The following is a 25,367-nucleotide window of genomic DNA, read 5'->3' on the forward strand; positions in this document are numbered from 1 at the left end:
TGATTTGCTTTAATTGTTGTCTAGCGTTCAGAGAAAACAGCTTCCTAGGCGCCTTATATTACACGAGTGGGCAGGATACTGCACTGTATTCATCTCTTGGTCTCCCTCTACGATTTTTACCCCCCACGCTCCGCTCCAGTACTAAACTGGTTATTCCTTGATGCCTCAGAATGTGTCCTAGCAGCCTATCCATTCTTCTAGTTAGGCTTACCACAAATTTCTCTTCTCCCCAGTTATATTCAGTACCTCATAGTTAGTTACGTGATCTATCCAATTAATCTTCATCTTTATTCTATATCACCACATTTAAAAAGCTTCTATTTTCTTCTAAACTGTTATCGTCTATGTTTCACTACCATGCACGGCTACATTCCATACAAATAATTTCAGGAATGCCTTCCTGACACCTAAATCTATGCACAATAATAACAATTTCTCTTCTTCAAAAACGGTTTTCTTGCCATTGCCAGTCTACATTTTATATCCTCCGCACTTCGACCATCATCAGTTATTTTGCTTCCCAAATACACACACCAAAAAGTTTTTCATCACCACAGTTCCCAGAACTCCTGAAGATAGATCTTAACTGTGGATATTGTAACACAGACACAGTCCCTTTGACTGTTCAGAGATATCACTAAACTCCTCCCAAAGATGTACACAACCCTGTACGAGCAGTGCCTATTAGACGATCAGTTCCAGTTATTCCACCAGGAAGGAGGTACACGGCACGTGTTGTCTGTAGTTCAACCATGCCTAGACGGTCAATACCGTGGTTCGATCGCGTCCGCATTGTTACTTTGTGACAGGAAGGGCTCTCAAGGAGGGAAGTGTCCAGGCGTCTCGGAGTGAACCAAAGCGATGTTGTTCGGACATGGAGGAGATACAAAGAGACTGGAACTGTCGATGATATGCCTCGCTCAGGTCGCACAAGGGCTACTACTGCAGTGGATGACCTCTACCTACGGATTATGACTCGGAGAAACCCTGATAGCGACGCCACCATGTTGAATAATGCTTTTCGTGCAGCCACAGGACACCGTGTTACGACTCAAACTGTGCGCAATAGGCTACATGGTGCGCATCTTCACTCCCAACGTCCATGGCGAGGTCCATCTTTGCAACCAAGACACCATGCAGCGCGGTGCAGATAGGCCCAACGAGATGCCGAATGGACCGCTCAGGATTGGCATCACGTTCTCTTCACTGATGAGTGTCGCATATGCCTTCAACCAGACAATCGTCGGTGACGTGTTTGGTGGCAACCCGGTCGGGCTTTACACGTTAGACACACTATCCAGCGAGTACAGCAAGGTGGAGGTTCCCTGTTGTTTTGGGGTGGCATTATGTGAGGTCGACGTACGCCGCTGGTGGTCATGGAAGGCGCCGTAACGGCTGTACGATACGCGAATGCTATCCTCCAACTGAGACTGTAACCATATTGGAGCACATTGGCGAGGCATTCGTCGTCATGGACGACAATTAGCACTCCCATGGTGCACATCTTGTGAATGACTTATTCGCTCGACTAGACTGGCCAGCATGTTCTCCAGACATAAACCCTATCGAACCTGCCTGGGATAGACTGAAAAGGGTTGTTTATGGATGACGTGACTTACCAACCACTCTGAGGGATCTACGCCAGTAGGACAATCTGGACCAACAGTGCCTTGATGAACTTGTGGAGAGTATGCCACGACGAATACAGATGTGCATCAATGCAAGAGGACATGCTACTGGGTATTAGATGTACCGGTGTGTGCAGCAATGTGGACCACCACCTCGGAAGGTCTCGCCGTATGATGGTACAACATGCAATGCATGGTTTTCATGAGCAATAAAAAGATCGGAAAAGATGTTTGTGTTGATCTCTGTTCCAATTTTCTGTACAGGTTCCTGAACTCTCGGAACCGAGGTGATGCAAACCTTTTATTGATGTGTGTAGCAAAACTGATCCATTACTTTAAGTGTCTCATTCCCCAGTATAATTCCTTCAGCATCGACTACATTGCATTATCCTCGTCTTGTTTTTGTGATATTCGTCTTACATCCTCTCATTCAAGATACTGTCCATTCCGTTCAACTGCTCTTCCAAATCCTTTGCTGTCTCTGACAGAATCGCAATGTCATCGGGAAACCTAAAAGTTTTTATTTTTTCTTCCTGGACTTTACTTCATACACCAAATTTTTCTTTGGTTTCACTTTCTGCTTGCACAATTTACAGATTGAATAACATCGTCCATAGCCTCTCTTCTCAACAATTGCTTCCCGTTTGTGCCCCTTGACTCTTATAACCGCTACCTGGTTTCTGTAAAAATTGTAGATAGCCTTTCGCACCTTTATTTTATCCCAGTCACCTTTAGAATTTGAAAGAGAGTATTCTAGTCAACATTGGCAAAAGCTTTCTCTAAGTCTATAAATGCTATAAATAGGTTTGTCTTTCCTTAACCTGTTTTCTACATTTCTTCATAATCCAAACTGATGTTTCCAAAGATCAGCTTCTTCGTTTCTCCATTCTTCTGTAAAGGATTTCTGTTAGTTTTTTGAAACAGTGACTTATTAAACTGATAGTGCGGTATAATTTTGACACCTATCAGCACCTGCTTTCTTTTGACCTGTAATTGTTATAATCTTCTATATAATCTTCTATATAATATTCTTCTATGCAATATTCTTCTATATAATCATTTATAGAGCTTTCATTTAAATCAACAGCACCATTATCCAGTTCAGACAGGAATATTAGAGAGGTGATGTGTAAACAAAAATGAAACATATGTCGCAGCAAACATTTATTTCGTGGAATTTCGCAGGATAGGAAAAAAGTTTACTCCTGTGTCCTTCACAGGAGCAAGCAAATTCACTGTGCATCCGTACAAAAGGTGACCCAGCGACAGACTAACGCTGCGCTGTGAGCAGCAGCCACCCATTCACCCACCGAGGCTGGTGTCCTGCGCCCCATCTGGACAGCACACTCCAACGAAGCTGCAACAGATTTGTCAGGATTACACACAGAACAAGTACACTTCTCGCATGATTTATGGGGAAAGGTAGGGCGAGGGCTCGGGGTGCGGGATAAGATTTATGCGTCGCTTCGAACAGCGAGAAAACATGCTGATGATCAGCGCTTGATACAAATTCACGCAGTTCATCGACAACACAGTTAAGTGTACTGCGTTATCGGCAATCAACCATCTGAATAACTTATGACCGTCCAAATATCTAGGAGCATCTACCTGGAGCGCCTGTGTATGGTACGAACGCAGAAATTAAGTTGTCGGTGTGGTGTCACCGCCAGACACCACACTTGCTAGGTGGTAGCCTTTAAGTCGGCCGCGGTCCCGTAGTATACGTCGGACCCGCGTGTCGCCACTATCAGGATTGCAGACCGAGTGCCGCCACACGGCAGGTCTAGAGAGACTTCCTAGCACTCGCTCCAATTGTACAGCCGACTTTGCTAGCGATGGTTCACTGCCTACTTACGTTCTCATTTGCCGAGACGATAGTTTAGCACAGCCTTCAGCTACGTCATTTGCTACGACCTAGCAAGGCGCCATTATCAGTTATTATTGATATTGTGAATCATGTACCGTCAAAACCGACGTTCATCATTAATGGATTAAAGTTGAGTATTCCACCAGCTACGTCCGTTTTTCTAAATTCTAATTTCCTTGTCCTGTTCCAGACCTCACGCCAGCCTGCATGAGCTAAAACGCGTGCATTTCGGCCTCCTCTAGTAACACGGTGTTGGCTCTCCTGCCAACCACAACATTGGCGACGAGGCAAAACCTCGTACTTCTCTAAACTGCCATGATTTACTTGTGTAATGGCTTCGCCACAATCTCCAGATGTACTGTCCGAATTTTATCGCTTACAGAATCAGCAGATGCAGGCATTACTGGATGCCCTTGGACAGCTCGTCCAGGGTCAACGTGCAATGCAAAACGATGCGGCAGCCGCCGCTCCACAGCTAACGCAGCCACAACACGCTGTTGCACCACCTTTTCGACCTTTTGATGCTGCACTGAAGAGCTGGACGGAGTGGTCACGCCAATTTGGATTCCATCTCGCCGCCTACAGAATTCAAGGTAACGAGCGGCAGCCTTATCTCTTATCATCGGTCGGCATGCAAAAGTACTGTGTGATAGTCAAATTATTTCCCCGACGCGACGTAGCAACTCTGTCCTACGAAGAAATTTTGTCTGCATTAGATGCATATTTCAAAGAATCAATCAATGTAGTTGCGAAACGGTATACCTTCTTTCGTACAAAACGTACGGCAGGTCAGACTAATCGAGAGTGGGTTGCAACCTTGCAACGCCTTACTAGGGATTATGCTTTTGAGTGTCAATGTGGACTCCCTTATTCAGATACTATGGTACGTGATGCAATTGCACAGAACGTTTCTGATGTTTGTATAAGGGAACAGATTTTGAAACTAGCCAATCCCTCCCTTCAACAAGTGATGGACATATTAGATCGGCAGGACACACTTGACTTTGCTCAGGAATCATTTGAAACTTCGCCACCCGTGTGTCAGGTTAACCAGCCCGCCGGGCGAGCTGCACGGAAAAGTAAACAGTCCTCGCACCCGGCCGCGCCGCTGCCGCCAGGCTCTCAGCCACGTGTGCCGCGCCAGCAAGCAAATGCAGTGCTAAAATCATGCCCGCAGTGCGCTACTAGACATTCGCATGAGAATTGCCCGTCACGCCAAGCTATCTGCTTTTTCTGTAATAAAAAAGGACATGTTCAGAGTGTTTGCCAGAAAAAGGTCAGATCGGAAACTCACAACCATTCCAGGCCTTTTGCTTCGCGCCGGATTCGAACCAAGGATACTCAGGCTCGTGAAATTCGCCCATGGAAATTCATGTAGTTCATTCCACTCCGCTCAGTGCCACTCTCTCTAACAGTGACTGTGTTCATCCCACAAATAGTGTGCGTCGACATCGCCGGAAATCCCGTAAAGTCGCCAGTGATTCTGTACCAATGGCAGTTCACGTTGCACGAGACAGTCGCTCTTGTCGTCAGCAGGACAATAAACTTTTTGTAGACTTGGACATTAACGGCAAAGTGATACCCATCCACCTCGATACCGGAGCTGAAGTTTCACTGATCAATCAATACACTTACAAACTGCTGGGCACACCTCCGTTGCGTGCCGCAAATGTTAACTAGCTATTCAGGTCAAGAGATCCCTGTGTTAGGACAGTGCAGCCTTCTTGCAACATACAAAGGGCAAACAAAACTTGTGTCATTTTACGTCCTTCATTCTTCTTCTGCAGTGAACTTGTTTGGTTTCGATTTATTTCAGTTGTTTAACTTGTCTATAGTAAATCAGGTCCTATCAGTGAACCAGACTGTGCCTTCAGACAGTGCTTCTCGTCTATGTGAAGAATTTGCAGACATTTTTGCACCGGGCCTCGGTTGCGCTAAGAACTATAAAGCACATTTGGAACTGAAAGTAAATGCGCAACCGAAATTTTTCAGAGCGCGCAATGTTCCCCACGCATTGCGTGATGAGGTCGCAAAAACATTACACAATTTGGAATCACAAGGTGTAATAGAACGTGTGCAGGCTTCTCTCTGGGCATCACACTTAGTAATTTTGCCAAAACCTTCCGGAAAATTGAGACTTTGTGTTGACTTCAAGGCAACAGTGAATCCACAACTAGTGATTGCAACTTTTCCTTTACCCCGCCCGGAAGATCTTTTTGACAAACTGTGCCCGGGTAAATATTTTTCGAAGTTGGACCTAGCAGATGCGTACTTGCAAATACCGGTGGATGAAGAATCCCATAATTTGAAGCAGCTACAGAGTGTGCTGGGAAAAATAAATTACTATAACAGATATGTGTCACATGCCTCTTCCATTTTAGCTCTGCTTCATCGCTTACGCCGTAAAGGTGTTCCATTCGTCTGGACGACGGAATGCGAACGCGCCTTTCGCCAGTTGAAATCGGCGTTGCTTTCCAATACTTACCATATGCCATTCGACCCCCAGAAGCCCCTTTTGTTGATGGTGGATGCATCGGATTTCGGGATCAATGCTGTGCTTGCGTTTACAAAGATGGATCGCACGATCGCCCTATTGCCTTTGCGTCCAAATTGCTCTCGTCTGCGCAAAGAAATTATTCAAAGATCGAGAAAGAAGCATTGGCTCTCGTATTTGGTGTTACAAAGTTTCATGATTTCTTGTGTGGTCGTCACTTTACGATCATCACAGACCACAAACCTTTGACATGCTTTTTCATCCGAACAAGCCTGTACCTCCATGTACAGCGCCGAAATTCATTCGCTGGTCTATTTTCCTCTCACAGTACCGCTACAATATCTTGTATCGGTCCACTGCTAAGCACGTAAACGCCGATGCGTTGTCCCGTTTGCCTGTTTCTGAGGATAGAGCATTCGATTCCTCCGAACTTGCTTGCATGTTCATTGATTCAGAAACCGATGACGTGGTCGAATCGTTTCCGATTGATTTTCGTCGTGTAGCTACAGCCACAGCTGCAGACCCTGTCCTTGCTACCGTTCTGCGTTTTGTTGCTACGGATCGGGGACCCGTTGGTTCGCCGATTTTTGCTCACAAGGAGAGACTTTTTGTTCGATGTGGTGTTTTGCTGTTGCGTTCTGATAATGATCAGTCCAGGGTCGTTACAGTCCTCTCTCTTACAGCTTATCCACCAAGGACATTGGGGTATAGTGAGAACGAAACAACTTGCTCGTCAGCACTGTACTTGGTTCGGAACGATGTCGCGATTACGAATATGTGCTCTTCTTGCATGGTGTGTGCTGAACAACAATAAGCACCACCGCAGAAATTCTTTGCATGGCCAAAAGCCACTTCCCCTTGACAACGCTTACACATCGATTTTACTGGTCCATTCTGGAATGCTCGATGGTTGGTTGTGGTAGATTCATTCAGTAATTTTCCTTTTGTTGTCCGGATGTCTTCCACGACGTCATCTGCCACCATCCAAGCGTTATCTGCTACCTTTTGCATTGAAGGTCTTCCACAGACTATTGTTTCCGACAATGGCCCACAATTCATGTCCGCAGAATTTCAGTCATTCTGCAAGGCCAATGGTATTCAACATCTGACGTCCGCGCCGTTTACGCCACAGTCAAACGGTGCCCCTGAACGATTGGTCAGGACTTTCAAGTCACAGATGTTGAAGTTGAAAGAGTCGCATTCTCGGGAGGACGCGTTATTGCTCTTTTTGTCCTCGTATCGCTCTCAGCCCCGAGATGGTCGCTCTCCGGCTGAGTTGCTCCACGGTCGTCATCATCGAACCTTGATGTCTTTGCTACATCCGCCGCATCAGGTTCCTGTGCAGCGGCAGACACCTGCTTTTGCTCCAGGCGACGTTGTCTACTATCGCCACTATCGAGGTTCACGGCGTTAGCTCGAAGGGCGCATTCTTCGCTGCCTTGGCCGCGCGATGTATCTGGTTTTGGGGGCCTCTGGTGAGGTGCGTCGGCATCTCAATCAGCTGCACGTCTGTCGTCGCACGGGATCTGCCGCTCCCCGTCTGCTTTCAGCGACTGTGCCGTCCGGTAGGCGCCCTGGGGACCCATCTACTGGCTCGCCTCAGCCCCAGGTGCTACCGACGCTGCCTTCCATTTTGCCACATGGCGACGCGCCGCCGCCGCCGCCTGTTCTCCCGCCGGCGACGCCCGCAGTGGACGCTTCGCTGTAGCCGCCGGGCGCCTTCCTCGGTCACGCGCCGCCGATCGCTTCCCGGGACCAGTTGTCCTCCGACATGGAACTCTTGCCCGCTCCGGACCATGTGTCGTCTTCGCCCGTCGGGTGCCCCGGCCCGACGGAGGTCGACCCTTCGGCCCCTCCTGTCTCTCTACGGGCGCATACACCGCATGTTGGCGTGCACCCTGGAGCAGGTTTTCAGGCGTTTCCAAGCTCCCCGCGGTCCGAATGGCAGGGTGCGGGTGGCACAGCCTCGCCTATTGTTAGGCTCCCCACCTCGTCGCATACGTCAACATGGGGTCCTCCCCACGCCGGGCGGAAGCCTTATACCACAACCGTACGCCGATTTACGGGGGAGGAACGTGGTGTCACCGCCAGACACCACACTTGCTAGGTGGTAGCCTTTAAGTCGGCCGCGGTCCGGTAGTATACGTCGGACCCGCGTGTCGCCACTATCAGGATTGCAGACCGAGTGCCGCCACACGGCAGGTCTAGAGAGATTTCCTAGCACTCGCCGCAGTTGTACAACCGACTTTGCTAGCGATGGTTCACTGCCTACTTACGTTCTCATTTGCCGAGACGATAGTTTAGCACAGCCTTCAGCTACGTCATTTGCTACGACCTAGCAAGGCGCCATTATCAGTTACTATTGATATTGTGAATCATGTACCGTCAAAACCGACGTTCATCATTAATGGATTAAAGTTAAGTATTCCACCGGCTACGTCCGTTTTTCTAAATTCTAATTTTCTTGTCCTGTTCCAGACCTCACGCCAGCCTGCGTGAGCTAAAACGCGTGCATTTCGGCCTCCTCTAGTAACACGGTGTTGGCTCTCCTGTCAACCACAACAGTCGGCATGGCAGAAACCAGTCAACGAAGGAATTCCGAAGAAGTGCAATTTACCTACGAAAGAGTTCAATTATATTCTAGTGAGACACTTATCAAGTAAGGGTCCAAGTACAAGAGCTCAAATGCAAGTAGCTACAGACTTTCGCATGTGAGAAAGTCGACACTTCATACAATTTATTCATATTATCTAACTCAGTTGAATTGTACATACTTGCCTTGATATTATCGTTACAGAAAATCTGAGGCATATGTGACATCGTCCCTCACGTTGACCTCAGGCGAATGGAAATGGAAGTCCAGTCAGTCATACAAATAGTCATACTGTCTTTTGAATTATACATGAAAATGCTGATGCAGATATCCGCCGTATGTTTCTCTGTTACGTCTCTCTTATACGCAAATCAGGAAAGTGTTGCATCAACTCAGCTCCAAGCTCTCCTGAACACTGACGATGAATGTGTATATTGCATCAATAACACAGTCCATCAGATTGCTCATAGATGTCACTGAAAACGCACAAAGATATAAACGACCATATATGCGCAGTGCATGCGACAGATTGGGAAATGCATGCGATCAGTTCCAGTCATAACACCAGGAAGGAAGTACACTAGTTGTGTCGTCTGTAGTTCGGCCACGCCTGGGAGGTCAATTCCTAAGTTTGATCGTTGTTAGAAAGGGCTCTCATCAAGGGAGGTTTCCAGACGTCTCAGAGGGAACCAAAGTGACGTCGTTCGGACATGGAGGAGGTACAGAGATAGAGGAACTGTCGTTAACTTGCCTCGCTCAGGCCGCCCAAAGGCTACTACTGCAGCTGATGACCGCTACGTATACGGATTTCAATTCGGAGGAACCCCGAGAGTAACGCCACCATTCTGAGTTATGATTTTCGTGAAGGCACAGGACGTCGTGTTTCTGCTCAAACTGTACGAAATAGACTGCATGACGTGCAACATCACTCCAGACGTCTATGGCGAAGTCCAACTTTGGCACCTAGACAACTTGGAGCATGGTAGAGATGGGCCCAACAACATACTCTTCAGAACTGGCATTAAGTTCTGTTCATAGATGAGATTCGCAAAAGCCTTCAACCAGACAGTCGTCGGAGACGTTTTTGGAGGCAGTCTGGTCAGCCTGAACATCTTAGACACAACTGTCCAGCGAGTGCAGCAAGTTTGTAGTTCCCTGATGTTTTCGGTTGGCATTATGTGGGGCCAACGTACGCCTAGGGTGGTCACTGATAGCAATCAAACGGCTATACAATACAGGGATGATATGCAGCATTTCGAAGATTGACTCGTCTTAATGGACGTCAATTCTCGCGCTTATGGAGTACATCTTATAAATGTGTTCCTTCATGATAACTAAACCGCTGGATTAGAATAACTAGCATGCTCTCCAGACATGAACCCTATCGCACATGCCTGGGATGCACAGTAATGGGCTGGCTTTCGATGAGATGAACCACCAACCAATCTGAGAGTTCTACGCCATATCGACGTTGAGGAATGGGGCAGTCTGAACCAACACTGCGTTGACGATCTAGTGGACAGTATGACACGACGAATACAGGAATGCTTGAATGCATGAGGACGTGTTACCAGGTATTAGACATACCGTTGTATACTGAAATCTGGAATACAAATTCAGAAAGTCTAGATTATTACTGTGCAACTTGCAATTTTTTTTGTTTTTAAGAGTAAAAAGCCGGAACTCCTACAACCATGGTGATACAAAACTGTTTTTGATGTGTGTATTTGTATGTGAACAGCGCGAGTATGAGTCTAATATTTGGGTTACACATTTCACAAATCAAGACGCCGCTGTTAGTCTGCGCAGAAACCCGCGGCCGGTAGGTGCGCACATAGCAGGGCACACATGGGGAGGGTTACGTCCAGGCGTGTAGAAGAAATGCGGAACACTGGAGGGGAAGTGTCATTCTAAACTGAAGCCTACGCTCGTATTTTTTGTAAATATTAAGTGGGGCCCCTCAACACCCACAATTGCGTGGTGGCCATTCAGAAATATCTGTCACCTCTGCTTTGGTTATTATCTAAAAGAATTCCGCCGAAAATACAGCAATTTATTTTCGCCTGGCATATTAACCATTTGTAACTTCCAGAGGAGCATCGTAAGTGGCGAATTTTGAGTAAAACCTATCACATTTCTCTGGCTGCCACGTTAAAATTTGCTTCTTTTGCCAAAATACACCTTGCTAACATGTTGTGCAGACACAATTGCGATAGAATTCTGAAACAGTGGTTTAATAAGTTTATTAAGTGAGGAACTGAGTTAAAGTAAGTACAACATTTCCGTGACTGTCTTATTCTGATTACGATGTAAAGTTCCTTTGGACATGCATGCATGTCCAAAGTATCAGACATTGCGGCGACTGCACCCGTTATGAAATACATTAAGCGTTTTCGCAACTGCGAATAAGGACAACCATCAGCTTTAGAATGGAATGACTCAAATGAAAATTTGTGCCTGACCGGGGCGCGAGCCTGAGGAAAAGTAAGATCAGCAGCTTATGAAAAAGCACATCGTGGGTACAAAAAACGTGTAATATCTTCACTTACGTTGTTCCAAAACCCATAACATTCCTCGTTTCACCAGCTATCGATGGCCCTTAAAAATTATATTCTTTCACCGAAAAATTCTGTAGTTAGTGGAATAACACGGTGGATAATGAAATTTTGTGTAATAAAGATAGGGCAATATACTCTCCTGTTTACGTGCTATCATTCTCAAAAATCTAATTTCAATATCTAAAACCATATATGAAATATGAGGAATGATGTGGATATTTTCCTCTGGCCTTATCGCTGGCGAGGCGCGATCGCAAATGAGTGTGCTCTGTCAGACCAATTTTCTCGAGATTGGTGACGGACAGACACGTCTACGCAAGTCTAAAAAAAATTAAATATGTTTGATAAATTTCATACGCAGCAACATGTAACATAACATTCATCAAACGAAAAATCATACCTACCTCTATTCTCCATTTCAAACTTTTCTGAATTTCGCGCAGAGCCTTACTTCCACATAAGTATCGCAATAACTGTGACTATTAACGAAATGATGGGCACATAATCATGAACCTGACAGACAAAGCAAACTTTTAACGGATAGTTTCTGGAAAATCGTTTGAGATAGATTGCAGGGCGTGTTCCTCGATTTTGTCATCGCCGACCGGCCGAAAGGTGGCAGACACTTGTCGCACTGCACTTTCAAGAAAACGAATGAACTCGTTCAGCGCTTTGCCTGAAAATTCGTCACTGTGCATCGGCCATCGTATCCTGCGCGAACTCTACATCAGTGCTGACGGGCTTCCTTCGTTCCAGCTGTAGATTGCTTCATACTGGTCGACTCGTTCTCTCTTTCTGAAGCATGCAGCAGTGTAAGGCAAGTCGTGACTTCTTGTTAGTAGATGAAAGGTATGAAATGTGTACGCAATTGCGAATATGAACTACCACCAACTGTATAATGGAATGATGACAATTAAAATTTGTACCGGACTGTGATTCGAACCCGGATTTCCCCGCTTATCGCCAGCGGTCGCCTTACCATTTGGCTATCCGAGCACGACTCACGGTAAGACCCAAACTTCCATATGTCGTCAACCACAACCTGTACTCGTACGTCCATTATAAGGGAGGCGTTATATCTGAAAGTCACTTGCTCGGTGTCGGCAGATAAATACAATACTGCAATGCCTATGTTATTCCGAAAAACTAGCCAAAGAAATTGGTACATCTGTCTAATATCGTGTAGGGCCCCCGCGAGCATGCATAAGTGCCGCAACAGAACGTAGCATGGACTCGGCTAATATCTGAAGCAGTGCTGGATGGAACTGACACCATGAATCCTGCAGGGCTGTCCATAAATCCGTAAGAGTACGAGGGGGTGGAGATCTCCTCTGAACAGCACGTTGCAAGGCATCCAAGATATGCTTAGTAATGTTCAGGTGTGGGAATTTGGTGGCCAGCGGGAGTGTTTAAACTCAGAAGAGTGATCCCGGAGCCACTCTGCAGCAATTCTGGATGTGTGGGGTGTCGCATTGTCCTGTTGGAATTGCCGAAGACCGTCGGAATGCACAATGGACCTGAATGGATGCAGGTGATCAGTCACATACGTGTCACCTGTCAGAGTCGTAACTAGACGCATCAGGGGCCCTATCACTCCACCTGCACACGCCCCCCCCCCTTTACAGAGCCACCATCGACTTGAACAGTCCCCTGCCGACCAGGCAACATGTTACCAGTCTTTAACAGTCCAATGTCAGTGTTGACTGGCCCAGACGAGGCGTAAAGCTTTGTATCGTGCAGTAATAAAGGGTACACGAGTGAGTAGACCTTCGGCTTCGAAAGCCCATGTCGAGAAGTTTCGTTGAATGGTTCGTACGTTGACACTTGTTGACGGCCCAGCACTGACATCTGCAGCAATTTTGCGGAAGAGTTGTACTTCTGTCGCGTTAAACAAGTCTCTTCAGTCGTCGATGGTCCCGTTCTCGCAGGATCTTTTTCCGACCGCAGCGATGTCGGAGATTTGATGTTTTATCGGATTCCTGATACTCACGGTACACTCGTGAAACGGTCGTACGGGAAAATCATCACTTCATCGCTACCTCGGAGATGCTGTGTCCCATTACTCTTGCGCCGACGCTAACACCACGCTCAAACTCACTTAAATATTGATAAGCTGTCAGTGTAGCAGCAGTAATAAGTGCGCCAGACACTTGTCTTATATAGGCCACAGAGGTATACTTCAAGAGTTCTATCCTTAATTCAACATCACTGAGGATTTTCACGAAGACACCTGTCTTAACCAGTGTGGACGTATTTGTTCTTCTACGGCATCCCAAATTTTTCTGTTAAGCAGATCGCTATTCCACTCAATACTATCTTCGTCTTACCTGTGTTTTCCCTCCACCCATTTTCTGCCAAAATGATTCCACAAGAAATCCACTTAATATTCTTCCAACTCTTCCTCAATTTGGCTAGAAGAGCTACAAACACCCTTAGCAATAGTATTTGCCACCTTAGAGATTTTATACGCCTTCCGGAATTTTATTTCGTTTCCTCGTCGCTTCTCCCGCCTAGAAGTTGCACAATAATGGCGGTTCACAGTAGCTCTGACGTACATCTTTCTTCACAAGAACTGTCTTTCTGGTTCCATGATTTCTTTTGCTCCCAGGAACAATGGCACGTCCATGTACTGCCACTTCACTATGCTCTGAATTTCGAACATCGTATTTCAGTTTCAATTGCCGACATTTTTCTATTCCCTACGTCTACAAGTGTTAGGAAGATATCCTGATTATTTCTCCACCGGTCTTCTATTACTAAGCGTAAATTCAGTACTTCTCGTGCAGTACCTTTGTCCCTCCTGAAATTAAACACGTCTCCGTGCTAATCTTCTCATCTCTACGTAACTACACTACTGGCCATTAAAATTGCTACACCACGAAGATGACGTGCTACAGACGCGAAATTTAACTGACAGGAAGAAGATGCTGTGATATGCAAATGATTAGTTTTTCAGAGCATTCACACAAGGTTGGCGCCGGTGGCGACACCTACAACGTGCTGACATGAGGGAAGTTTCCAACCGATTTCTCATACACAAACAGCAGTTGACCGGTCTTGCCTGGTGAAACGTTGTAGTGATGCCTTGTGTAAGGAGGAGAAATGCGTACCATCACGTTTCCGACTTTGATAAAGGTCGGATTGTAGCCTACCGCGATTGCGGTTTATCGTATCGCGACATTGCTGCTCGCGTTGGTCGAGATCCAATGACTGTTAGCAGAATATGGAATCGGTGGGTTCAGGAGGGTAATACGGAACGCCGTGCTGGATCCCAACGGCCTCGTATCACCAGCCGTCGAGATGACAGGCATCTTACCCGCATAGCTGTAACGGATCGTGCTGCCACGTCTCGATCCCTGAGTCAACAGATGGGGACGTTTGCAAGACAATAACCATCTGCACGAACAGTTCGACGACGTTTGCATCAGCATGGACTATCAGCTCGGAGACCATGGCTGCGGTTACCCTTGACGCTGCATCACATGCAGGAGCACCTGCGATGGTGTACTCAACGACGCATCTCGGTCCACGAATGGCAAAACGTCGTTTTTTCTGATGAACCCAGGTTCCGTTTACAGAATCATGATGGTCGCATCCGTGTTTGGCGACATCGCGGTGAACGCACATTGGAAGCGTGTATTCGTCATCGCCATACTGGCGTATCATCCGGCGTGATGGTATGTGGTGTCATTGGTTACACGTCTCGGTCACCTCTTGTTCTTATTGACGGCACTTTGAACAGTGGACGTTACATTTCAGATGTGTTACGACCCGTGGCTCTACCCTTCATTCGATCCCTGTAAACCCTACATTTCAGCAGGATAATGCACGACCGCATGTTGCAGATCCTGTACGGGCATTTCTGGATACAGAAAATGTTCGACTGCTGCCCTGGCCACCACATTCTTCAGATCTCTCACCAATTGAAAACGTCTGGTCAATGGTGGCCGAGCAACTGGCTCGACACAATACGCCAGTCACTACTCTTGATGAGCTGTGGCATCGTGTTGAAGCAGCTAGTTTCTTCTCCGCCTTCCTCATGTCCCACGTTTCAGTTGCATATGGTGCTATGTTCGAGATGTCGACTTTTAAGAATACGGTCCTCACTTATACATCAATGTCTCATACCACAAGAGTTCTTTTGTTGAAGACAACTTTCTTTGCCTGAACTAATCTACTTCATTCCTCCTCCTTCCTAATATTTTTCACCACTTTCGCCTCTGCTTTGTTTATCTTTAAGACTGTTCAGTATGTGTACGCTGCGCATTCCTTGCAATAGGTCTTGCAAGTTCTTCTTCCATCCAGCTAGAAGGGCTGCTTAAGAATAGGCGAGTAAAAAAGTTGAGAGCATGCAGAACACTGAATATCAGGTTCACATTTACCGGAGTGCCATATGCGTTTTAAACATGTGATAGAGTGCAAGATAGGGCTGGTCGCATGCCGTCAGCGCTACAGTTGCCATGATGTTTACCTGCCGAATCGGACCGCTGATAGCGCCAGAGCTTTGTGTTATAATCTGTGTGCACCACGAGTTCATAAACATAATTGCAGACGTCTAGCTGCACTACAAGAAAAAAGTCAGAACAATGAAATGCACACCAGTGTCCAGAGCAAAGAAAGTTGGGGAATTGCTTTTCCGGTACAGTTGTTTTTGATTCTTCGTTCTCTTTTTCTTACCTCCATAAACATTGTTAGAAGGAGATACTGACCTGTCATCGACCACGCAGAAGTAGGGCAGGAAGTCATCGAGGCTCTGAGTGAAGTTGGGCAGCACGCAGTTGGCGAGATGGCGGCACTGTCCGGGACCGCCTACAGCGGTTGTGCACTTACGCAGCTGCAACTCCGTCTGTGAAGAAGAGAAAAAGTCCCTCAGCTTCATGCTGGATATAATACAGGAGACATTGCAGGCGACATAACAACTCTCTGGTATCTTCGTTATCTTCCCCAAGCAAATAAGGGTATATGCCACTAGTCAAGAAATTATTCATTTTTACTATTTCCTCCTAGATGCTACATATACTTAATTTAAAAAAGAATTCAATTGGGGAAGTCCATATGTCATTGAGACCCACTCCTTAACTGTGATATTTCGCTCCTAATTTTATCAGTGGATTTTTGTAGCATTTCGTGAAGCAAAAGATTTTACTTAATACTGTGTATGGGCCATGCGCCTGGAAGACTGGCAATACTTCTCAAAGCATTGGTGTGCCAACAGCCTAATCTCTAAGGTGTTACATCAGCAGACGAAAGACCTTTAATCTTGCGTGCTGTCTAGGCCAGCAGCAGGCGGTGCAAGTGCCACCAGAGATAGCTGGACCTGCGGACCTGTTTGCCCCAATGGGCCACGTGATTACGAGTAGTTCCTGTAGTATTTCCACGTGGCCTGGGTATTTGGAGTGACATAAACTCGCTTCAAGGCATCTTCCGGAAAGATCTGGGGCAGATACTGGATGAGCCCACAGTACTTCAGAGTCTTGATTCGAACCTTCACTACATACGACGCTGCATCAGCCGCTGTCGACCAAGGGAGCCAGCGCATGTCTTCACCATCACCAGGACAAGGCCCCTGCATCGGAAATGACCAGGAGGTTGGTACCGGCTGTGGAACTTTTCTACATTGTTTTGTTGTACTTCCAAGTCAATATTAACTTTACTGTTTCGTCATTATGGCCGTCAGCCTAACTTTGGATTTTTGTGCATTCAGTGCTAACACTGAACTTAAAACTATTGTAATGATAAAGTTTTCTCCAGGAGAGGAGTGTTGTGGTGTATGTACTTTTCAATAAAACTGTTCTACCTTGTTTACCAGGTTTGTGTTCTCATTGTGCCTGCGCTTAACAGATTCGTATTACTGAGACGAAACTACCAACAACTGTATTTTGTTTTGCCGAAAGGAATCTGGAAATTTCGTGGCTGCTTGAAAATTGGGCACTCGATCACGTACCCCTCGCGCCCTCGGAATAGCGCCTCGTGGCTGAGTTGCGCAGAGAAGACGCTTCAGCCGAGGCACAGTATCTTCATTACAGTACACCTCTCGGTAATTTCACAAGACCCTGCATTTAAGTTAGTGTAAAACATTTTCTGTCCAAATTATCTCGAAGACCTGGACAGTGATGAAACAAGTAGCACCTTACCTGGTTGACAGCCAGTTCATAGGACTTTGCAGTTCCATTCACCTCCAGTGTGACGTGTGAGACGTTTTTGATGCTGTCGATCCAGGCGATGTCAGAGATATCCAGTCTCTTCTGCGGTTCTGTAACAGTAATTATCTTAATGAGTAACTGTTTCTTGTCGACTACAACATGTACTGGCCAGTTTTTTGAAACATTGGAGATCCTTACGTAGAGCGAACTGTAGGTTATGTTTGTCCCTTCGGTACACAGACGGGAAGGCAATCCAATTAGGAAGTGACATCCACCACGAAAGCCAGCCTTTTCCTTTTTCAACTATGTGTCCGTGAACCATCTCTGCACTTAAGTCGTCTTTTGTATGAATATCGCGGAATTTGATTTTAAGTTTTCCGTTTATCAGAATAATGAGTCTGTAATTATGCTCATTAACGTATGAATGGACTTGTCTAGACATTTCACACTTTAATCGCGCAAATATATGTATTTATTGCTCGGTGCACTATTTCAATATGTATGTTTGTGTTGATACTGCTGTTGGCTCTACAACAATATGCCCAATACCTGGTGCTTTTAAAATAATGTTCTTGGGGATACAGCCTAAACTCAGCTCTAATAGGATCTCAAATCAGTCACTCCAGTGCTAAAGGAAATACATGCTCAAATGTTAAAACCTCTCCTTCTTGCTTCATACTTCTCATTAGTTTTTAAGTTTCAGCTTGAGTTACCTTCGATTAATGTTAGCACGTATAGCTTACCTCCATGCCTTGTCAGTGTTATTCATAAATCTTTTCACGGCTATTTACAGCTGTCATTTCGAGGAAAAGCAGTTCATAAGAGGTCAGTCATCGAACGTGTGCATAAATAATATCTTTCGCTCTATCAGCATACCAAAGCCCTACCTTTAACCAAACACGTCGAGAAAAACTCAAGGACCACAAATGTGTTAATCATACAAAACATGTTAGTACACAAAACAGAAGACATGTAGCAGTCGAGCTATTATTGTGACATATATCAGCACTTAAAATAAATTCAGACTGAAACAATCATATTATTTACCTAAAACATATCAGTATAAAAAATTAAAGTAAAATTCAAACCTTCCAGATTTTGACAATATTCTCAAATGAACACAAACACTATTTGTAATGTGACAGTTACTTAAAAATATCATACATCAAAGAATGTACATTCGACACTATAGTTTTTTTTAATTTATTGGCCATTTCAAAACTGGAATGTCAATTACGATGATACGAACGTAAGGAAAATACAACAATCAGTCCCCTAGCAGAAAAAAATCTCCGAGCCGGCCGTGAGTCGAAACCGAGTCCCTTCATTTAGCAATCCGCGGCGCTAAACGCGCAGCTACGAGGCGAACGAAATCGACGCACTATTTAAGGATTATTATTACTTCCTACTACCTTATGTATCCAATAATGGTTTGTAAGTTTGATCTAAGAGGTCTGATGTCGAACGCGCGGTTAGAGGTAGTGTTTGACATGAGAGGCACGTGGTCATCACACCGATGTCCTAGCCGTTAAGGACGGCCATCCGTAGTGGAGTCGCTGCTTCACACTCTGTGGTATCGACAGCTACGATGCCACGGCGTAGGTGCAAGTTCGTAGGTTGGCACTACACTGACACCGACGGCAGCGCCCTCTAGCCTGCGCTGTGCAGCTCTACGAGCGCCGCTGAAGATTCAGCCCATTTGATTCCGAGTAGACGACCAAGCAACAATGTTTCTATTTCATAGTGGGCAAGCGTTTGTAACTCGGCGTACGGCTTTGCACCTACGTGCTCGTCTCAGCCAAAGTTAAGTACATAGTAAAACTATTTTTACTTGCAGTACAAAGTGTTCTACCTCGCCTGCTCCTCCTAGCTTCCTACATTCGGCCTACCGTCAGTTTTCAGGAGCAGACCCACGCGCTGCCTTCCAGGCGGGATAAAAAACAATCAAGCACTGTTGAACATTTTTCATTCCATAGCTCAATGGACTCGAATTTTTTCCACCAGCGGAAATTCGCAGCAGTGTCCGATATCCAAACTGTATCCTGCTTGTGACTGTGTGGCATACTGACCACTAAGCCACTACCTGAGTGCATCACCACGGAAAACTATCCAGAGTAAAGCACCTCATGTTGATGCACGAATTAAAAATTACGTTATCTTACTTAACGTGGGTTAACTTTCCGATTCGTAATTGGTTCGTAATACAAGAACGAAGTTTTTGGTGAAGTTCAAAATGGTTCAAATGGCTCTGAGCACTATGGGGACTTAACTGCTGTGGTCATCAGTCCCCTAGAAAAAAATGGTTCAAATGGCTCTGAGCGCTATGGGACTTAACATCTGTGGTCATCAGTCCCCTAGAACTCAGAACTACTTAAACCTAACTATCCTAAGGACAACACACACATCCATGCCCGAGGCAAGATTCGAACCTGCGACCGTAGCGGTTGCGCGGTTCCTGACTATAGCACCTAGAACCACTCGGCCACCCCGGTCGGCCTTTTGGTGAAGTCCTAGTGCGTAAAACAGGCGAGTATCCTTGTATGAGTAACTCTTGTCATTTACGTATGTAGTGTAACATACTAGTTAATTACTTTCCTTCGGGCAGGTATCACAGTCACACAAAATTTATGAAATGATGAAAGACGCACCATCCTCTTTAATTATTGTTTACTTTCCACTACTGACTAATTTTAGTCTATTATGCCATTTTCAAACGGTAGTTGACGGATGAGAACAAGTCAGCAGGCTGTCCAGTGACCAACATACGGAGGGGAAACAGAAAACTTACGACAAGTAGACGTGCACACAATTGGTACAAAAAGAAATTTATTTCTGGAATTCAAATTAACTATAATAGGTATAGATGTACTATCTAATGTGATATACGAAAATTTATGCCAGACCGGGACTCGAACCCTGATTTCCCGCTTGTACTGGCAGGAGAAAACGGACACATTTAGCTTCAGATTGGGTGAAGACAATGTGGGCAAGGATCTAATCCCGAGGCCTGGCCACGATGCCATCCCTCCGCCTCACATAGAGCCTCACATAGGACTGGCCTTTTTTTTCTAGTTTTAGAAAATAAAACATGATAGACATAAATTCAGAGGGAAACAATTCTTTTCGTCTAGGAAGAACGCAATGAGGGAAGGCTCCATAACAAGGGGATAAAGAAAACAGAACTATCGTACACCTTGACGAGTAAAGAAAAAGTGCAACATACTCGCAAATTAAGCACGACAACGTGGAAGCCTCTGCCCCATACACAGGCGAAAAACACGGCTTTCGGGATCCTTGTGACACCCTACTACGTGTTGGACGTAGTGTCTGAGGAGCCATAGGAGAGAATTAGTTTTCGTACGAGGGAAAAAAGAAAAGTCCGAACACAGAAGAAGTTCAACCAAGAAAGCAGTTTCAGCTGATTTGCTAAGGAAGCCAGTCGACGGATACAGTGCCCGTGTTCTCGTCCTGTGTGGTAATGCATCAAGTTGTGTATCGCAAAGACTATTCGCACGGGCGGGCCGAAGTGGCCGCGCGGTTCTGGCGCTGCAGTCTGGAACCGCGAGACCGCAACGGTCGCAGGTTCGAATCCTGCCTCGGGCATGGATGTGTGTGATGTCCTTAGGTTAGTTAGGTTTAACTAGTTCTAAGTTCTAGGGGACTAATGACCTCAGCAGTTGAGTCCCATAGTGCTCAGAGCCATTTGAACCATTTGACTATTCGGACGAGGACCAATGCGATGGAGGCGTTCGCTCTACACTCAGATTATGAATGACCCTATATCACTGGAGGATAGGAATACGAATGTGAAATCACACTGTTTCCCGAATATTAATGGCGCGGAAATTTCAGCAGGGTAGAGGGTTGATTGTACTCCAAAAGGGAAGCAAAGATTTGGTGGTAAGGTGTGTCAGTTACAAAATGTGGGCTCCCAGAAAACTTAGTATATTATAAAATTCACGAATGTGTCGCAATTTTGAGCGCATCCGGCCAACACATGCAGGGGAAGCCAGACTGGCCGGTCACAGACACTTAAATAAGCGATATGTAATGGAATGAGTAACTTGAGTATATATTAAGACGTTACACTGTGTAAACAATGTTGAAGCCTTTACTTTGATAACGGGAAGCTCCAATCCTCCAATGAAAAGGGGCCTCGCTACCACTTCACACTGGAGTAAAATATATGACTTTTCCATAGGATACCACCGAATAATTGGATCAATTTGCGCGATATCATAGTGAGAAGCTTAATTTCTGTGCAACGTAATATACGTTACAGGAAATATAAGAATGTAAGATCCGTTCTCTGTTAAGGAAGCTAAGGAAGCGAGGTTCGTGTGCACGAATTGCCCCTTCAATTCGATTCGTCACCTTTCACTCATTGGGTGCAGCCATTTTCATCGGGTAGCGATCCACGGCAATCCCTAACGATTTGCAGCGAACAACCACCGCTGCCCACGGAATGACAACTTGATGAAAACTCCGCAGGCCGAAAATGTACATACCATTCCTTAGGAATACCGTCGAGTCTCGCCGATTTTTTTGATGGTGAACCAACAATAAGGTGACACAGACCATCTTGAGTAAAGTCACTCAGAAATTCATTAATGCATTTAATGCATGAATAACCACGCAGTACAAGGGAGGAGTAAATGTATCAGGGAAATAATATCAGTAGCACGGACATCATAAAGGTCGGTAAAGTAACTATAGATCGCTCTGGAAATGTCAAGTTGCCAAGTCATTATGTGACCATAGGTGTGTGTGAGGGACGCGATACATTCTCTTTTTCGACGGACCTGCAACCGGATAAGTTGATATAAGGAGATAAATTCATCCCGTAGGAATGAGCCGGATTTTGCTCGCACTCTGAGCTCTTCCATTTAAATGAAAAAGCTTAGCCTTAACATGGCGGACATCCATAATCCATAGGTTATCTTATCTGGCACCTTAAAAAATTGTCGTAAGACGAAATAATAAGATTCCTGGGTCTGCGTGAGGTCCATCGTCATGTCAGCACCGTAACGCATTGACGCAATCCAGAGAAGCAGTTTTGCATCTCCTCACCACTATTCCATAAGAGAAAGCTAACAGTCCTGTAAATACAAGCTACGGGTCAAAACTACTCGAACGACAATCTCGAGGGAAGGATCCTTTAAAAAACTTGTAGTCAACATTCAAGGGAGGCGATACAGTTTTACTGGTTGCGGCACGTGATTTAAGATTACAGATAATTCACAGTGATTAGTGAAACAAGTGAGTATCATGTCCATCGCTAACAATTGCTCATATAAAGAATGAGAAAAATAAAAATTATCGAATTTGCTGATGGAAGTAGCCGTAAAATGAGTACACCTGAGGAGAGTAGGACAGTGACTGATCCACGTATCAGTTACTTGTGAGGAGCACAACAAATCATCCATTTCCTTACTGAAATTTAATATGGCGGTCTGATCCACAGGGCGCAAAACTCAATAAAAATCTACGCCTCACCGAAGTTGCTGCGGAATTTTGTGAAATAAAAGATCTAGATCCTCTTCGTAGAAATGTTGCCGTTGGTGGGGAGGCTTGCGTGCCTCAGCGATACAGATGGCCGTACCGTAGGTGCAACCACAACGGAGGGGTATCTGTTGAGAGGCCAGACAAACATGTGGTTCCTGAAGAGGGGCAGCAGCCTTTTCAGTAGTTGCAGGGGCAACAGTCTGGATGATTGACTAATCTGGCCTTGTAACATTAACCAAAACGGCCTTGCTGTGCTGGTACTGCGAACGGCTGAAAGCAAGGGGAAACTACGGCCGTAATTATTCCCGAGGACATGCAGCTTTACTGTATGATTAAATGATGATGGCGTACTCTTGGGTAAAATATTCCGGAGGTAAAATAGTCCCCCATTCGGATCTCCGGGCGGGGACTACTCAAGAGGACGTCGTTATCAGGAGAAAGAAAACTGGCATTCTACGGATCGGAGCGTGGAATGTCAGATCCCTTAATCGGGCAGGTAGGTTAGAAAATTTAAAAAGGGAAATGGATAGGTTAAAGTTAGATATAGTGGGAATTAGTGAAGTTCGGTGGCAGGAGGAACAAGACTTTTGGTCAGGTGATTACAGGGTTATAAATACAAAATCAAATAGGGGTAATGCAGGAGTAGGTTTAATAATGAATAAAAAAATAGGAGTGCGGGTTAGCTACTACAAACAGCATAGTGAACGCATTATTGTGGCCAAGATAGACACAAAGCCCATGCCTACTACAGTAGTACAAGTTTATATGCCAACTTGCTCTGCAGATGATGAAGAAATTGATGAAATGTATGACGAGATAAAAGAAATTATTCAGGTAGTGAAGGGAGACGAAAATTTAATAGTCATGGGTGACTGGAATTCGTCAGTAGGAAAAGGGAGAGAAGGAAACATAGTAGGTGAATATGGATTGGGGGGAAGAAATGAAAGAGGAAGCCGCCTTGTAGAATTTTGCACAGACCATAACTTAATCATAGCTAACACTTGGTTCAAGAATCATAAAAGAAGGTTGTATACATGGAAGAATCCTGGAGATACTAATAGGTATCAGATAGATTATATAATGGTAAGACAGAGGTTTAGGAACCAGGTTTTAAATTGTAAGACATTTCCAGGGGCAGATGTGGATTCTGACCACAATCTATTGGTTATGAACTGCAGATTGAAACTGAAGAAACTGCAAAAAGGTGTGAATTTAAGGAGATGGGACCTGGATAAACTGAAAGAACCAGAGGTTGTAAAGAGTTTCAGGGAGAGCATAAGGGAACAATTGACAGGAATGGGGGAAAGAAATACAGTAGAAGAAGAATGGGTGGCTCTGAGGGATGAAGTAGTGAAGGCAGCAGAGGATCAAGTAGGTAAAAAGACGAGGGCGAATAGAAATCCTTGGGTAACAGAAGAAATATTGAATTTAATTGATGAAAGGAGAAAATATAAAAATGCAGGAAATGAAGCAGGCAAAAGGGAATACAAACGCCTCAAAAATGAGATCGACAGAAAGTGCAAAATGGCTAAGCAGGGATGGCTAGAGGACAAATGTAAGGATGTAGAGGGTTGTCTCACTAGGGGTAAGATAGATACTGCCTACAGGAAAATTAAAGAGACCTTTGGAGAGAAGAGAACCACTTGTATGAATATCAAGAGCTCAGATGGCAACCCAGTTCTAAGCAAAGAAGGGAAGGCAGAAAGGTGGAAGGAGTATATAGAGGGTTTATACAAGGGCGATGTACTTGAGGACAATATTATGGAAATGGAAGAGGATGTAGATGAAGATGAAATGGGAGATAAGATACTGCGTGAAGAGTTTGACAGAGCACTGAAAGACCTGAGTCGAAACAAGGCCCCGGGAGTAGACAACATTCCATTAGAACTACTGATGGCCTTGGGAGAGCCAGTCATGACAAAACTCTACCATCTGGTGAGCAAGATGTATGAGACAGGCGAAATACCCACAGACTTCAAGAAGAATATAATAATCCCAATACCAAAGAAAGCAGGTGTTGACAGATGTGAAAATTACCGAACTATCAGTTTAATAAGTCACAGCTGCAAAATACTAACGCGAATTCTTTACAGACGAATGGAAAAACTGGTAGAAGCGGACCTCGGGGAAGATCAGTTTGGATTCCGTAGAAATGTTGGAACACGTGAGGCAATACTAACCTTACGACTTATCTTAGAAGAAAGATTAAGAAAAGGCAAACCTACGTTTCTAGCATTTGTAGACTTAGAGAAAGCTTTTGACAACGTTAACTGGAATACTCTCTTTCAAATTCTGAAGGTGGCAGGGGTAAAATACAGGGAGCGAAAGGCTATTTACAATTTGTACAGAAACCAGATGGCAGTTATAAGAGTCGAGGGGCATGAAAGGGAAGCAGGGGTTGGGAAAGGAGTGAGACAGGGTTGTAGCCTCTCCCCGATGTTATTCAATCTGTATATTGAGCAAGCAGTAAAGGAAACAAAAGAAAAATTCGGTGTAGGTATTAAAATTCATGGAGAAGAAGTAAAAACTTTGAGGTTCGCCGATGACATTGTAATTCTGTCAGAGACAGCAAAGGACTT

The 25,367-nt window shown here is 45.1% G+C and overlaps 1 protein-coding gene across 2 annotated transcripts in view; it reads right to left on the minus strand.

Moving 5' to 3' along the window:
- Positions 1–2,775: 2,775 nt before the first annotated feature.
- LOC126261577 (inter-alpha-trypsin inhibitor heavy chain H4-like) overlaps positions 2,776–25,367 on the minus strand; it is a 148,699-nt gene continuing 126,107 nt past the window's right edge. For both annotated transcript variants that reach the window (XM_049958553.1, XM_049958552.1), the window contains exons 15-17: positions 17,275–17,393; positions 15,850–15,986; positions 2,776–2,985 (exon numbers count right to left, since the gene is read on the minus strand). In XM_049958553.1, coding sequence (XP_049814510.1) covers positions 2,931–2,985; positions 15,850–15,986; positions 17,275–17,393 — 311 coding nt within the window. In that variant the 3' untranslated portion in view covers positions 2,776–2,930. The remainder of the gene's footprint in view (positions 2,986–15,849; positions 15,987–17,274; positions 17,394–25,367) is intronic.

Source organism: Schistocerca nitens, chromosome 1, assembly GCF_023898315.1.
Source record: "Schistocerca nitens isolate TAMUIC-IGC-003100 chromosome 1, iqSchNite1.1, whole genome shotgun sequence".
Classification (NCBI taxonomy): Eukaryota; Metazoa; Arthropoda; class Insecta; order Orthoptera; family Acrididae; genus Schistocerca; species Schistocerca nitens.